General features: G+C 41.2%; 1 protein-coding gene across 1 annotated transcript in view; it reads left to right on the forward strand.

Moving 5' to 3' along the window:
- Mfsd6 (major facilitator superfamily domain containing 6) overlaps positions 1 to 14,503 on the forward strand; it is a 64,928-nt gene that overhangs the window by 16,934 nt on the left and 33,491 nt on the right. Inside the window, exon 2 of the mRNA XM_028765571.1 lies at positions 750 to 2,341. Within this exon, the coding sequence (XP_028621404.1) occupies positions 801 to 2,341 (1,541 nt within the window). The 5' untranslated portion in view covers positions 750 to 800. The remainder of the gene's footprint in view (positions 1 to 749; positions 2,342 to 14,503) is intronic.

Genomic DNA, 14,503 nt, shown 5'->3' on the forward strand with positions numbered 1-14,503 from the left:
TTATGTGTACTGAAGCTATACAGCAGGGTTCAAATCCAGGCTTGCTGGGCCTCATTGTTCTTATTTGTAATGTGGACAGAATAGTAGGCATGCTGTGATTACTGTGAATTAATACATGTAAAAGTCTTAAGTATTGCTTGGTGTCGTAAGGTTTTTTCTTTTGTATACTCTCAACTAGGAGATTGAATCCACATCTATTTCTACATGTGTGTCTTGTTAGAGACCAAACCCAAGGTCTCACATGCTCAAATGCTCTACCATGGAGCTAGCTATATGGCAGCCCTCAAAAGATAGCACCGGTTTTTGTTTCTAATCACTTCAACTCAATCACTAGGTGACTATTTAGACCAGTGGTTCTCCACCTGTGGGTCTTGACCCCAGCTCCAATGAGTGGTCTGGAGAGTACTTAATTTTCAAAAGAGATTTTATTTTTATTTGTGTATATGTATGTGTCCATCCAGTGTGTGTCTGTATGTATGTGCGTGTGTGTAAACGTGTATGTACTTTTGTCTGTGGAGACCAGAAGAGGTCATTAGAGCCCTGGAGTTGGAGTTTAAAGTTGGAAGGGTTGTGGGCCACTTCCTTCCTTAATTTTTTAAGGCTGTTTTCCTTGGTCAGAACCATGTGGCTGTGATAAGAACTCTCTCCCCAGTTGTGATTTTATTATCTGCAGCTTGAAATTTGCCATATCTCTGCAGACTGAGGTTCTGATTGTCTTTGCTAAGTGTCTTTTACCCTTCATTTTACAGATCAGCATTCAGGATTTTGAAGGTCACTGACCCTGATGGTGGTGGTGCGCCATGGCTGCTGATGACAAAGTTGCTATCCTAACTGATGATGAAGAGGAGCAGAAGAGAAAATATGTTCTTGCTGATCCCTTCAACGGCATCTGCAGGGAACCAGAACCACCGTCTAATGAAACTCCCTCCTCCACAGAGACTTCTGCCATTCCTGAGGAGGAGATAGACTGGATAGAGAAACACTGTGTGAAAATCAACAATGACCTTCTCATCTCCAAGGTGTTTTATTTTTTCTTTTACTCTGCCTATGGCTCTCTTTACCCTCTCCTACCTGTGTATTATAAACAGCTGGGAATGTCACCTAGCCAGAGTGGACTGTTGGTGGGCATTCGATACTTCATTGAATTCTGCAGTGCCCCCTTCTGGGGTGTAGTTGCAGATCGTTTCAAAAAGGGCAAAATTGTCCTTCTCTTTTCACTTTTGTGTTGGGTTTTGTTCAACCTGGGCATTGGATTTGTCAAACCTGCTACCTTGAGATGTATACCAAAGATCCCCCCAACAGCTCACCCGACCAATGTAAGTCACCCAGTAACCGTCCTGCCAATGAACTCCTCCACTGTCGCTTTCTTTACCACACCACCAAAATCACGTGAGAAAAGGAACCTGCCGTTGTCTAAAACAGGGCCCAATATCTCAGACATAGATCTCTTGTCAACAGCGTTGACTTTGACCAGTAAACCCACGCTACGGCCCCAGACAGAGGGAATTACCCACCATGTTACAGACTTGATTTTGAACACAAGCACAGTGACTCTGCCCCCCACAGGAAATGTCACCAGGGAGACAACCATTGCTGTGGTCACCACCACCAAATCTTTACCATCTGATCAAGTCACCCTTGTTTATGACCAACAGGAAGTTGAGGCGATATTCTTGATTATCTTGGTGGTTGTCATAATAGGAGAATTTTTCAGTGCCTCTTCTGTCACGATTGTAGATACAGTAACCCTCCAGTACCTGGGAAAACACCGCGACCGCTATGGGCTCCAGCGCATGTGGGGCTCCCTGGGCTGGGGCCTGGCCATGCTGTCTGTGGGCATTGGGATTGACTACACTCATACAGATGTGCTCGTTGACGGGAAAGGATGTAAGCCTCCCGAGTACCGGAACTACCAGATTGTCTTCATCGTTTTTGGAGTTCTCATGACCATGGCCCTGATCGTTGCCACTCAGTTCCGGTTCCGCTACAACCACTTCAACAATAGTGACAGTAAAGGGAAAGAGGTAGAGATCCCACAGGTGGAAAGGGATAACTCCACAGAGTCCTCCGAAGAGACTCCAACTGCTGCGACGCACTCACAGGCCTTCAACTTCTGGGACTTGCTAAAGCTGCTGTGCAGTGTGCAGTATGGCTCAGTGCTGTTCGTGGCCTGGTTCATGGGCTTCGGATATGGCTTTGTGTTCACCTTTCTCTACTGGCATCTGGAAGACCTGAATGGCACTACAACCCTCTTTGGGGTCTGTTCAGTCCTGAGTCATGTGTCCGAGTTGACCGCTTACTTCTTCAGCCACAAGCTCATTGAGTTGATTGGCCATATCAGGTATGAGAATGCTTACTGTTGGCTGCTCCTCGGCAATTGAACTTTCCACTTCCAAGTATAGCTTCTTAAGAGTGTTATGCTTTGGGTGGGCCTGTGTTGGTATGGAGCTTTCTGCTCCTTCTCCTCCTTCAAACAGAAATAAAAGGAAGTAAGACACGGGCTTAGCTGGGTTATCTAAGAGAAGCAAACAGGAGGCTGTGATAGCCCCTACGTCCCAAAGACATAAAGGGATGAGGGCGTGTATTAAGGGACTCTGACAACTAATATTTCCAAGTATCAATGTAGTGAACTCTGTTATTCCTGAAGCTCAAGGGCTTATCTGTCTGTGGCACTTATGAAGGATGGTTTTATCGGATAATGATTGTCTTTTTCCAGCCTTTATACAGTCTCAGATACCTACCAGTTATATAGGGCTAGGGTCTAAGGCATATAAGCAATGCCAGAGGCTGGACATGTAACTCAGTGTCAGAGCCCTTGTCAATGTGAGTTTTGATCCCCAGAACTGCCAGGAAAATAAAAAAGAAAGGGAGGAAAAAGTAACTATTATATTCAATAAAATTGTGATGTAACATACCATAGTCCTCTAATCCATGGTTTCATATGAAAGAGATTTTCATATAACAGTCCTCTGATTTAGCTTAGTTTTTGAAGTTTTATGTGTCTATGACCTTTTACCTGAAGTTTATGTTATCCTTTTAGTTAAAATAAAATAGACAACTGCCTACCTTTTCTGTAGTGTAGTCTTTTACCATTAGCATCTTGTAAAGCAGATCAAAAAGTACCTGGCTCTATAGTCTTTCTTGCTCTAAAATGGGGAGTGAGCTACACTTAACACTTACGCTATAGAAAAGTGTAACAGATCTGTCCATAAACTACTATGTTGATCTTACTGAACACTGGTGTGTTATGTGTCTGTGATACTCTTCAGATCTGTGTTGCCATAGGACAGTTTGCAGGCATCAGTAGGAAGGCTTGGAAAACAGTGAAGTTTATTCATTTTAAGCTCAAGAGAATGTTTTCTAATTTCTCCAATAAGAATAACTTTCCCATGAGACGTTTTGAAGAGTTTTTCTTTTTTCAGTTTTCTTTGTGAGGTTATGCCCTGTTGATTTTCTTGCTTATGTCTTCGATAATGTGCTGTCACTAAAAGTCAGGCAGCATATGGATGGTTCCCAGATTTTGAGCCCCTTTTTCAAAAAAGGGACTTAAATATTCAGGATTCTCAAGAGCACCTCTCAATCTTGTATAAGCCATGCCTAGTGCATTGCCCTTGATGAGTTTGTTATCTGCATCCTGGATATGGGAGTAGGCCTCACTGCTCAAAATATCTTTTGGATCAGTATTTTATTTCAAAGGACATGTCCAGTTAGGTATCAACAATGAGTGAAATTCCCAAACAGAGTAATTTAATCAGCCAACAACATGTTTGAAAACAGTATAAAATATATGTACATTTTCAAATAGGCCCTCTTTACATCTAAAAAAAGACACTTTCTGGATATATAAATATATATATTTTTTCTTTTAATGTTTTTTTTGTTGTTTATTTATTTTCTAGTACTGTGGATTGAGCTCAGGGTCCCATGCGTGCTAGATAAGCACTCTGCCACTGAGCTTTCTTCCCAGGCCTTAGATACATACTTTCCATAACAAAATCATAGTCAATTCACTGCTGTGTTTGGCAATTCAGTGAGCTTACACTTGTAGCCTTCCTTTCTAAGCAATATGAGTAACTAATTAGAAATGTACAGCTCACATAAACTTAATTCCATGTTTTATGTTTATATGTATGTGTATGTAATCATCTCCCTTTTCCTGCTTAGTGATGTAATCAAGAAGGGGTTTCCTGTGGTTTCATAGTTGCTCTCAAGAGAGCTTTGAGGATTCCATCAATGTGAGGTTATTCTCCCATTCTCCTTTTAAATTCTGTCCATTAAAATATTAATTAGACTCTTGAGGGATAGCTGAGTTGGTTAAAATGTTTTCCACACAAGCACAAGCACCTGAGTCTGAATTCCTAGACTCTGGATGTGGTAGTGTGTCTGAAATTCCAGCACTCTGGCAGAGGTGGGAGGGGGGGGTGAGCTCACAGGCTAGCTTAGTCTGTCACACACAGCAGGAAAACAACAGAGAGACCCTGACTCAAACAAGGCAGATGGTGAGGATGGCCACCTAAGGCAGTCCTCTGACTTCACACACATGCCTAGCATATGTGCATCTGCGGTTGCAAACATGACCATTCACATACAGTCACACACATCAGACACAGATACACAAAACATGTTACTAATTAAAACATTCTAATAGTTACAGTAAGATTAAGTCCATACTTGTACTCAGAGACAGGGGGCTGTTTCTCTGGGTGTCAACTTTGAGAGCCCAGTCAGATGGTTGTTGAGCCGTGGGAGTTGAAATGTGTAACGATGATCACTCAACGTTTTGTGGGAAAAATATCAGTACATGAAAAAGCCTAGGGAAGTATCTTTCTAAGAATTTAAGAGTTTATACAAATTCATAAATCTCCTGGTGTATTTCTGTACATTTTGTTATTTGGTTCCTATTGAGAGTTCTTGGAGTTGACAATAATGTAAAAATTTGAAAATAGATAGTTGCAACTATGTCTTCATAAAAAAAAATGTGCATTAGTGTTTGGTATATGTGTGTATACACATACATGTGGAGACTATATTAGGTACCATCCACTTTGTTTTCCTTTTCCCTTATTTTTCTCTTTACTTTTGGGGGGAAGGTGTGGGGTTTGGAGTAAGATCTCACTGGGTAGCTCTGGCTGGCTTAGAAGCCTTTATGTAGACCGAGCTGGCCTCAAACTCACATAAATTCACCTGTCTTTCCCTCCTGAGTGATGATATTAAAGGAGACAGCCACCATGCCTGGCTCTCCTTGTTTTTCTTAAAACAGGATCTGTTTCTAGTCTGGGATTTGCCGATTAGTCCAGCAGGCCAGAGAGCCCAGGAATCTGTCTGTCTGTCTTCCCACTCCTGTGGAATGGCATGTGCTACTGTGCCTGGTTGTTTACATGGGTTCTGGGTATTGAACACAGGTCCTCATTCTTGGAAGTTGAGTATTCAATGATGATTAATCTTTCTCATCAGTCTACTGTTTTCACAGATTGTTTAGATAGTTTCACAATGAAGACAATTTCACAGGAAAATATGTTTTAAAAAACTGTCTATCTAGTTTTGAACCATCAGTAATTAAACAGTTCCACAACTGTACACAGTGTTTCAAGGAAAAATTCAACCGTCTAACAAACAGAGGCAAAGAATAAATAGTTTCTGATTGTGGCCTTGGATTTTGTCCTTCTTTGTAAGGTAACTTTGCCAGGCAAATATTATTCTTAATGTTTGCACTAAAAAGGTTTTTTATTTGAAATCATAAGACTTTGGAATTTACTGCAAGTATATTTCTAGCCCTGTTTATGTAAGGATGGTTTACTGGAGTTCTAAAGATAGCATAAGAGCATGTTTACCTTGATGAACACTTGAAGAGTGTTGAGTAGGTTGTGACCAAAAATAAATCCCACTAAGTCATTGTAAATTTATAAACCATCATTACTCAGTGTGTGGCTACCAGCTATGTTATTCTAGTTAAATTTATTTTCATTTAAGGACTCTATGAAAATTTACTCAATCACTTTGCCCCCAAATTCTCATATTTAAGGTCAGTTCTGGCATGCAATATTAGAGGGAAGAAAATACTACCCACTATTTCCTATGTATTAGATACTTATGTATGTACTTAATACTAGCTATGTACCATAGGCTAGCCAGTTAGTTTGGCAAAGATGACATAAACAACAAGAGGAGCTCCAGGCATCCAGAGGGAAAGACTGCAGGAAGACCCAGGACAGGTAGGAAGTGCAGAGCTACACCTGACTGAGGGTTTTGGGAAGAGTACACATCACAGTATACTCATTGGAGGAAGACTGAACAGGGAAGATGGAGACATGCCCTCTCTGTGTGTCTAGATTTGCTTGTTTGCTTCTCATACTTTTCCTTATGTCTACCCATCTCTTGCTTCCTGACCTGATGTCTCTGCAGAGCACTGATTCCCAAGGCTGTGCTTCCTCGGATCTGCCACCCTGCCTTCTTCAGGGATGAGCTAATGCATTGGTTCTCCACCAGCAGACTTCTAAGAGGGCTTTTATAGTTCCCCATACCCAGGCTACGTCTAGATCAGTGACATCAAACGACAGTATGTATTTTCCAAAGTCCCTAGAGGGTTTCACTCTGCAGCCAAGGTTAAGAAATGCTGGGCTAATTAGATGCCTGGCTGACAGGAAGTCCGGAAAGATCAAGGGCATTTTTTTTTTTTTTTTTGCCTTCCAGGAATATGTAGCATGGCCCTATAACCTTTGCAGTCTATTCCTTAATCCTTCTAAGTGGTCCTTTCCTTGCCTGCAGGACTCCTCACACATACCTGTGGTAACTGGTACTCAGGGAAACTGGCCTTGTAGTAGGCATTCCACTGCTGTACTCCGGCTGGGAAAGACAAAGCCCATTGAAGGTCAAACTTATGCTGGCATGAGCAATGTGACCTTTCTTTGGTGGCAGATGGGAATCATAGCAAGGGTCAATGCAAGCAAGTTCTCATTTTTCACATGAGATGGCCACTATACTACAGAGTGTGGCCAACAGCCAACTCTGAACATTCTTAAAGAGTCCCTGTGGGAGGCAGTGACTGTTTGAGCTGCAGAAGTAGCAGCAGCAATGGACACTTTGGGAAGGTGAAGCTGATGGACTAGATCAGTAAGTAGGAGGTTACAGACCCTGATGTGTCCAGGTAGGGTGTGGTAGCTCTGAACTAGGAAGAAAAGGGGAAACATAGTGACCTAGATTTAATGTTGAGTTTAATTTGGAGTTGGAATATGCTACAGGGAACTGTCAGACACACAGTTAACTACTCTAAACTTGGCGTGAAGATTTGGGACAGTTTAAATCACAAGCATAGATAAGATTGCTAAGGAAATCTTATAGGCTAAAAAGGTAGTGGGCTGTGGAAAATCAATTACAGTTCTCTCCAAGACAGCATTGCAAGTCCCTGATGGTGTTGAAATATTGCTCTGTGAAGTCTGGCTTCAAGTAAGTTCCTGCAGTGTTTTAGGGATGTGCTATGGACTTTACATAGCTAGTTTTCCACATCTGGCTTCAGAAGGAGTTGACCTTCAAGCATCCTCCCATATCACTGTGAGAGCCAGTGGCCTGGTTTATGAAAGGCTGCTTCATAGCAGATGTTAGCACAAGCTGAGCCAGGTAGCCCATCTCAACCCAGAGCTGCCGATTGACAGTATTTGGCAAGTTAGAGAGCTTTCATGTCTGTTATGTCCTCTGCTGTTGGTCGTGGAGTTAGCGCCTGTCTATTGAGCATGGTGTATGGAGGCAGTGTCTCATTGCAGTGACTGGTACATTGACGGGGGTCAGCTAATGTTTAATTGTTTAGTTAAGTTTCTTGCAGCTGCATGACCCATTGGATCTAGTAAAAGTTCAGGTAACAAGATAACATCACTAGTGTGTGATCAGCAAGTTGCCAGGTCGAGGTGCACAGGGTCTCTTGAACAGCTGGCATCTTCTTCAAACATCTTGGTCAAATCAAGATTTTTTTTCCTATCAGTTTATGGTGATTGTAGATTGTCAGATGAAATGGTATTATACTGAATTGGTAGAACAGAACTGACAAAGCCTTTATATGAGAGAGAGAGAGAGAGAGAGAGAGAGAGAGAGAGAGAGAGAGAGAGAGAGAGAGAGAGAGAACACTTGCTGGTATGCATAAAGATGCATATGAAGGACAGAAGACAACTACTTCAGGTTTCCTTTCTCAGATACCATTCACTTTGTAGGGAAGTCAGGTTCTCTCTCTGCCCTTGACTTTGCCAGTAGGCTAGACCAGCTGGCCAGTGAGCCCCCAGGAGCACCCAAGATTGCAAGAACATGCCACCACACCTTATATTGGTTTGGGGTTCAAACTCAGCAAGGACATTGACAACTAAATTATCTTCCCAGCCCAGAATTTTAAATCCTTCTAAAACATGAGATGGTCTTAGAAATCAGTCTAGTCTATTAAAATTAATTAGTTCCAAACAATCAAGTACCTTTGCCTTTGGTGAGTTGATGGAGTCTAGCTAGTTAATAACATAAAGCATACTAACTTGACAATGGGAAAGTGATGCCCTGTTTCCTCTGCCCGAGCTCTTAGAGTAGTTGACTATTCTTCATCGTCACACAGAAGGCAGGGATACAGTTCATTCAGAGCTGCAGTCTTGCTTCCTGTGTCAGTGTCAGTGTAGAGAATGTAGAATGATGACTGGTCTGTTGTGGGAATTAGATGTTTACCACCAAGATCTGAGGCAGGTGGATTGCAATCAAAATGACTGTATCCTTTTCCTTCTATGTAAAGGAGACTGCCATTACCCCGGAAGCCTCTATTTCACAGTGCTTGGTTTTGTTATTGCTTGTCATACTTTTTCATTTGTGCCATGAAAAAAGTGTGGTGAAGCACTGCAAAGGACAAATGTCCTGGTCAGTCAGCCAAACACTTGTATGGAATGTTTACATCAGTATATGCTTTTAACAGTTATAGTACTGAAGTATTGGTGTGTGGGAATCAGCCCAGTTCTTCCAGAGGCAGTTTCATAAAGACTGTGATTTTGTGCAGTTCTGAATTCTGTCTCTTCAATTATTAAATCCTAAGCTCTTCATGATATTATTTTTCCCATTTCACACTATATTTAGATATATTAATTCTCACACGCTAAGATGAACTAGATTGAGATAAAATCATTCAAGTCCCTCATTTAAAGACTTTGCCTGGCAGCTTTGGTCTTGGAGCCTGCACTGGCTTCCATCCTGTGTCAAGTCTGTCCCTAACTAGATAGTGCTGTGTGTGCTGCTGTGTGTGCTGCTGTGTGTGCTGCTGTGTGTGCTGCTGTGTGTGCTGCTGTGTGTGCTGCTGCGTGTGTTGTTGGGTGTGCTGCTGGGTGTGCTGCTGTGTGCTGTGTGTGCTGCTGTGTGTGCTGCTGGGTGTGCTGCTGTGTGCTGTGTGTGCTGCTGTGTGTGCTGCTGGGTGTGCTGCTGGGTGTGCTGCTGGGTGCTGCTGTGTGCTGTGTGTGCTGCTGTGTGTGCTGCTGTGTGTGCTGCTGTGTGTGCTGCTGTGTGTGCTGCTGTGTGTGCTGCTGTGTGTGCTGCTGGGTGTGTTGAGCTGCAGTTTTATTTAACTATAAGTCTGGATGGCAGTAATTACAGAAGAATTAGGGGGAATTTCATAAGCATTCATGTACATCACTTAGTGTGGGTCAGGTAGAGAGCAAAGATGGGGGAAGTAGAAGGGTCTGCTGTTACTAGCTGTAATACTTGAGTGTGAGGTATTTTTTAAATTTAAAAAATATATTATTGTGTGTGTGTGTTCACATGATGTTTCTTTATGGGCTACATTTGAGTGTGTGTGTGTGTGTGTGTGTGTGTGTGTGTGTGTGTATCAGAGAAAACCTCCAGCACACAGTTTTCTCCTTCCACTTTTACTTAGGTCCCAGGAAGCGAACTCAGGTCACTCAACTTGTATAGCAAGTACCTGTTGGGCCATCCACTATCCCAAGTAACTTATTTTCAATTTATCAGAATAGTAAGGAAAATTCATGAATCACACAGCTTGCATACTACAAAGTAGACTCAAGTACAATTAGTTCTAGGCTCCCTGCTTACTTATTTAGTGTGGTGCTGTGCATGACTCCAACAGCACATGTGTGCTGTTGCTCATAGGAGTCAGGTCTTTCCTTCCCCATGTAAGCCCTTGAAGTGAAGCACATGCCCATCAGGTTTGGTGGCACGAGCACCTTGCTGACCCTAGGTGCCTTTTTCTAAGATACCCTCTTTTACAGAAACAATGGTACATTGTGCTCAGTTTAAAGACAGGGGTGGGGGACTCTGCCAGAATTTGCTAGCTAGTGCTCCTTAGAGCCACGGGGACAGATCATGTTGATTAAAGTGCTTGCTTTGCAAATATGAGGACTTCCATTCAGATGCCCAGAAACCATACAAAGCTGGAATGATAGCACATATCTGTATTCCTGGCATCTCCACAGAGAGATGAAAGGCAGAGTAGGAATTCCTGGAAGCTCCTGGGCCACCCAGTCTGGTGTGTGCAGTGGGGACCAGAGACCCTGTCTTATGGTGAAAGGCAAGGACCAGCACCAAGATTGTCCTCTGATTTCCATACATGCCAACACACACACACACAGAGGGGGGACAGTATTTCATATGGAAATGCATGCACAATCATACCCACACAATCACACACACAATCACATCACATACAGAGAGGGGGGAAGGAGAGAGGGAGGAAAAGATATGTTCCGCCATCATCATGGAACACAAGAATGAGTTCTCAGTTCTCCCAAGGTTGGTGTCCTGACTAGTATGATCCTGGTTGCATAAAAGAGAAAGTAATTTATTTCTTGTAGTGACTTACTGCAAAAAATATTTCTATCCCAGTATCTTCACTTAAAAAAACCCATTTATAGAGAAAGTTGGGAAAAAGTGATTCTGTTTCCACTATCATTATTTCAGAGCTGCTTGTAGGGAAGGAGCTATGACTACTGCCACTGACTGACTGTGTGGACCACAGGAAGGTGGTTTTACCAGTTTTTCTTTAAGCCCAGATTACAGAACTGCTGTTTTTAAAACAGTCTTCTGTTTTAGACAGGAGATAATTTTTCACAGGAGATTTAGAGCATGTATTAAAGACACTATTGTCAGAAAAAAAATGATATGTTATCACCACATTTACTCAAAAGGTATAAACTTGAATATTTTAAAAAATGTCTTTGTAAATTGATTTAACCCTACATACACGTGCACATGCACAATATGCACATGTACACACACACACACACACACACACACTTGCATTCTCTAAAAGAGACACCATCCCCAAACAATGTTCAGACTTTTCTTGGCCTGTGATAGGATTGAGTGCCTTGTCTGACTTTTTATTTTGGTGATGACCTTCACAGAGCCAGATGAGACAATTTCCTCTGATACAGGTAGGGACCCTGTAGAACTCCTAACTCCCTGGCAGAGGATTTCATCCACCAGAAATACAGCCAGAATTATCTTACTGTGTGGAGTCCTGCAGTTCCAATTGTCACAGTTCCCTCTAATTCCTGAAAAGCTAAGAGAAAGGCAGTTCTAACCAATACAAACAATACCAGCTATAAAAGTTGACGAGGCAGCTCACCAGAATCTGACATTGAAAGAAAATTTGGCAATGTCAGTGATATTTCCCAAGTTGAGAGGGCAGTGGGATGCATTCTATATATAAAGAATCCTGTGAGTCATAAGCCCAACCAGGAATTCCAGTGACCAAAGAGAGGAAATCTGTAGCAGTTACTGACTCTGGGACAGCACAGCCTGGCCCTGGGGACTGGAAAGACAAGGGGATCAGTACTTGATTCCTGGGATAAGTGTGTTCCTGGCTCTTCAGCAGCAATGGCTTGTTTCTAACATTGAACTTCCGAGTTAAACAACACAGTAGAAGAGGACACTAACTCTAGTTGTAACGGAAGCAGAGTTTAGAAGGTCTGAGGTTTAAGAAGCCAGGAATTTTAGGGGATGAGGATATGATGACTCCCAGTACCTTGCTGGTCTATGTGAGACACTGAGGAAGATAATACATCTTTACTCCTGTTGCCAAGAAACCCTTGTTTAATACAGTCCTGTTCCTGAAGAATCTAAACAGAACTCCCCAATCCAATTTTGTGTGCATGTCTGTGTGTCTGTCTGTGACTTATAGACACATATAAAGTGAATAGGTATTTTTACTTATAAAGTATAAAATATTAGTATAACTGGGTGGGTCTGAGATGGAATTATTAAGTAGGTAATAAAATGAGCCAGTTAGCACTTTTCTTATTAGGAAACAAAGTTAATGACTTCAGAGTTTTACACTTGTTTTTATCTGTGCAGATGAGTGAGAAAGAGAAGCTAGGTCAGAACAAGTCCATCACCAGTGAATCTCCTTTGTTAGTTGTGCAAACTGGAGCATTTTGAAATTAAAGTAAGAACAACTCTTGGCTGGTTTTGTCTCTCCAAGTCCAGTTTGTAAATGGAAGACATATAAGGCATATTTTGTAAGTACAGTGTATAGTGATAGGACTCAAAAAGGAAAGAAAGAAAACAAGACAAATTGTTAAAATTCTTTTTAGTGCCTCTCTCTCTCTCTCTCTCTCTCTCTCTCTCTCTCTCTCTCTCTCTCTCTCTCTCTCTCTCGTGTGTGTGTGTGTGTGTGTGTGTGTATACATATGTGTATGTTAGAGGATAAGTTTTGCTGCTGGTCTTCCTCAGTTGCTGTCCAGTTTTTTTTTTTTGAGACACTCTCATGGACCTAGAACTCATCAAGTAAGCCAGGCTTCCTGACCGGTGGCACAGAATTTGCTTGCTTAACTGGAAGTGAGGGCTGCCACTCCTAGTATGTTGTTTTTATATGGGCTCTGGGGATTCAACTTAGGTCATGCTTCCAAGGCTAGCCTTTTACCAACCAAACTACCAACCTAGGCCCCTTAGTGTCATTTCTTAAGGCCTTGGGAATATAATATACACATTCAATCTCTGTGATAGCTTGCATACAGCATAATTGTAACTAGCTATTATTATTTTTATGTGGGTTGGTTTCTGTTTTTCAATTCCTTTCCAATTCTGCCTTCAAAGAAATCAATACATATCAGAAAAGCTTCTTGGAGTTATTTCAAGTTTAGAATATCATTACTAAAGTATATGAGGTAAAGTCTGAAAAAATAGAAGACCTTGTGATTAGGACTTGAAAGGAAGTGATTTGAGTCTTGTGTCCTTTGAAAGAACATTTTTGCAAAAATATATCTGTATAATATATCCTAGCCCCCAGGCTGACTATTAATAAGGATTCACTTGGAACCCAGCATTCATAGCTCACAACAAAAGGCACTGTTCCAAGAACAAAAACAAATCCATGGTGTTCAGTTGTTAGCATTGTGTTCTCTTCCACCTTCAGGGTTGATGAGGCACTTGAAGGCTTAAAGAGAGCAGGACTGACTTGTTACACTTCCATAGCTGTGAGGCTGTCACCTGTTCCTGTTCTCTACATGCCAAGGTGATAGCCAAGGTGTGCTGGACAATGGTGAAGACTGTCCCTATATGTCTGTTTACACAGTCACAGTGAGACTCACCTAGTAGTAGTGTATGCTAATCTTAAGTTTGACATTCCAAGTGACCTAAGAATTACATAAGGTAAAGGAACATTTACACACACACACACACACACACACACACACACACACACACACACACAAGAAACATGTGGCCAAATTGTATGTTTCCTGTCCTTTTCCTACAGCAAAAAGCAGACCAATGACATTCAGTATAATGTAGTCATAAGAAGGAATTACATGCAAGAAGTAGACTAAATACGTCAGCATAAAAGGCTTTCAAAATACCAAAACAAAATTAAGTGAGTAAATGTCTGAATGATATGCTTTGATACATTTATTAGGTTCTAACAATGCATAAAATATTAAATGTTTAAAATATCATTTAAATGTATTAAATCTAATATTTTTAAATATTAAAAATTAAGCATTTTCATGGATAAATGAATATATTTAGCAAAATACTGAATGGAGAGACACAGAATACATTCTAATTGTTATGGGACTTGGATATTTTCTTAAAACAAGATGTAAGGAAAAGGAAGCAGAGAAAACCCACACTGTTTGACAATGTCCTGTCCAAGGAAGGAGGGAAATGGGTCCTAAGTTTCCATTTCTTGGTGCTCAGTGTTCTCTGCATTTTCTTTGTTTGTATTTCCTATTGGAAAAGTAGTTTGAATATTTTGTCTCCATATATATAACCATTCTACTTTTGAAGTCATTGTAGCTGTGTCTTAAAGAGGTATATCCTTCCAAATACATCAGGTATACACTAAGAAGTTTTTATACTTATTATGTTATTACTACATTTTCCCTAAATAGCATAAGCATGAATTATTAAAATGTGCTTAGTATTATTACCATAGACCCTGGCTCTATTTTCTTTTATTTAATAATGAGACTTGGTCATATTTATATGCCTAATTAAGAATTTATGCTCTACTGTGTCCAGCAACAGCCCAAATTTGAGT

Source organism: Grammomys surdaster, unplaced genomic scaffold, assembly GCF_004785775.1.
Source record: "Grammomys surdaster isolate TR1022 unplaced genomic scaffold, NIH_TR_1.0 165, whole genome shotgun sequence".
Classification (NCBI taxonomy): Eukaryota; Metazoa; Chordata; class Mammalia; order Rodentia; family Muridae; genus Grammomys; species Grammomys surdaster.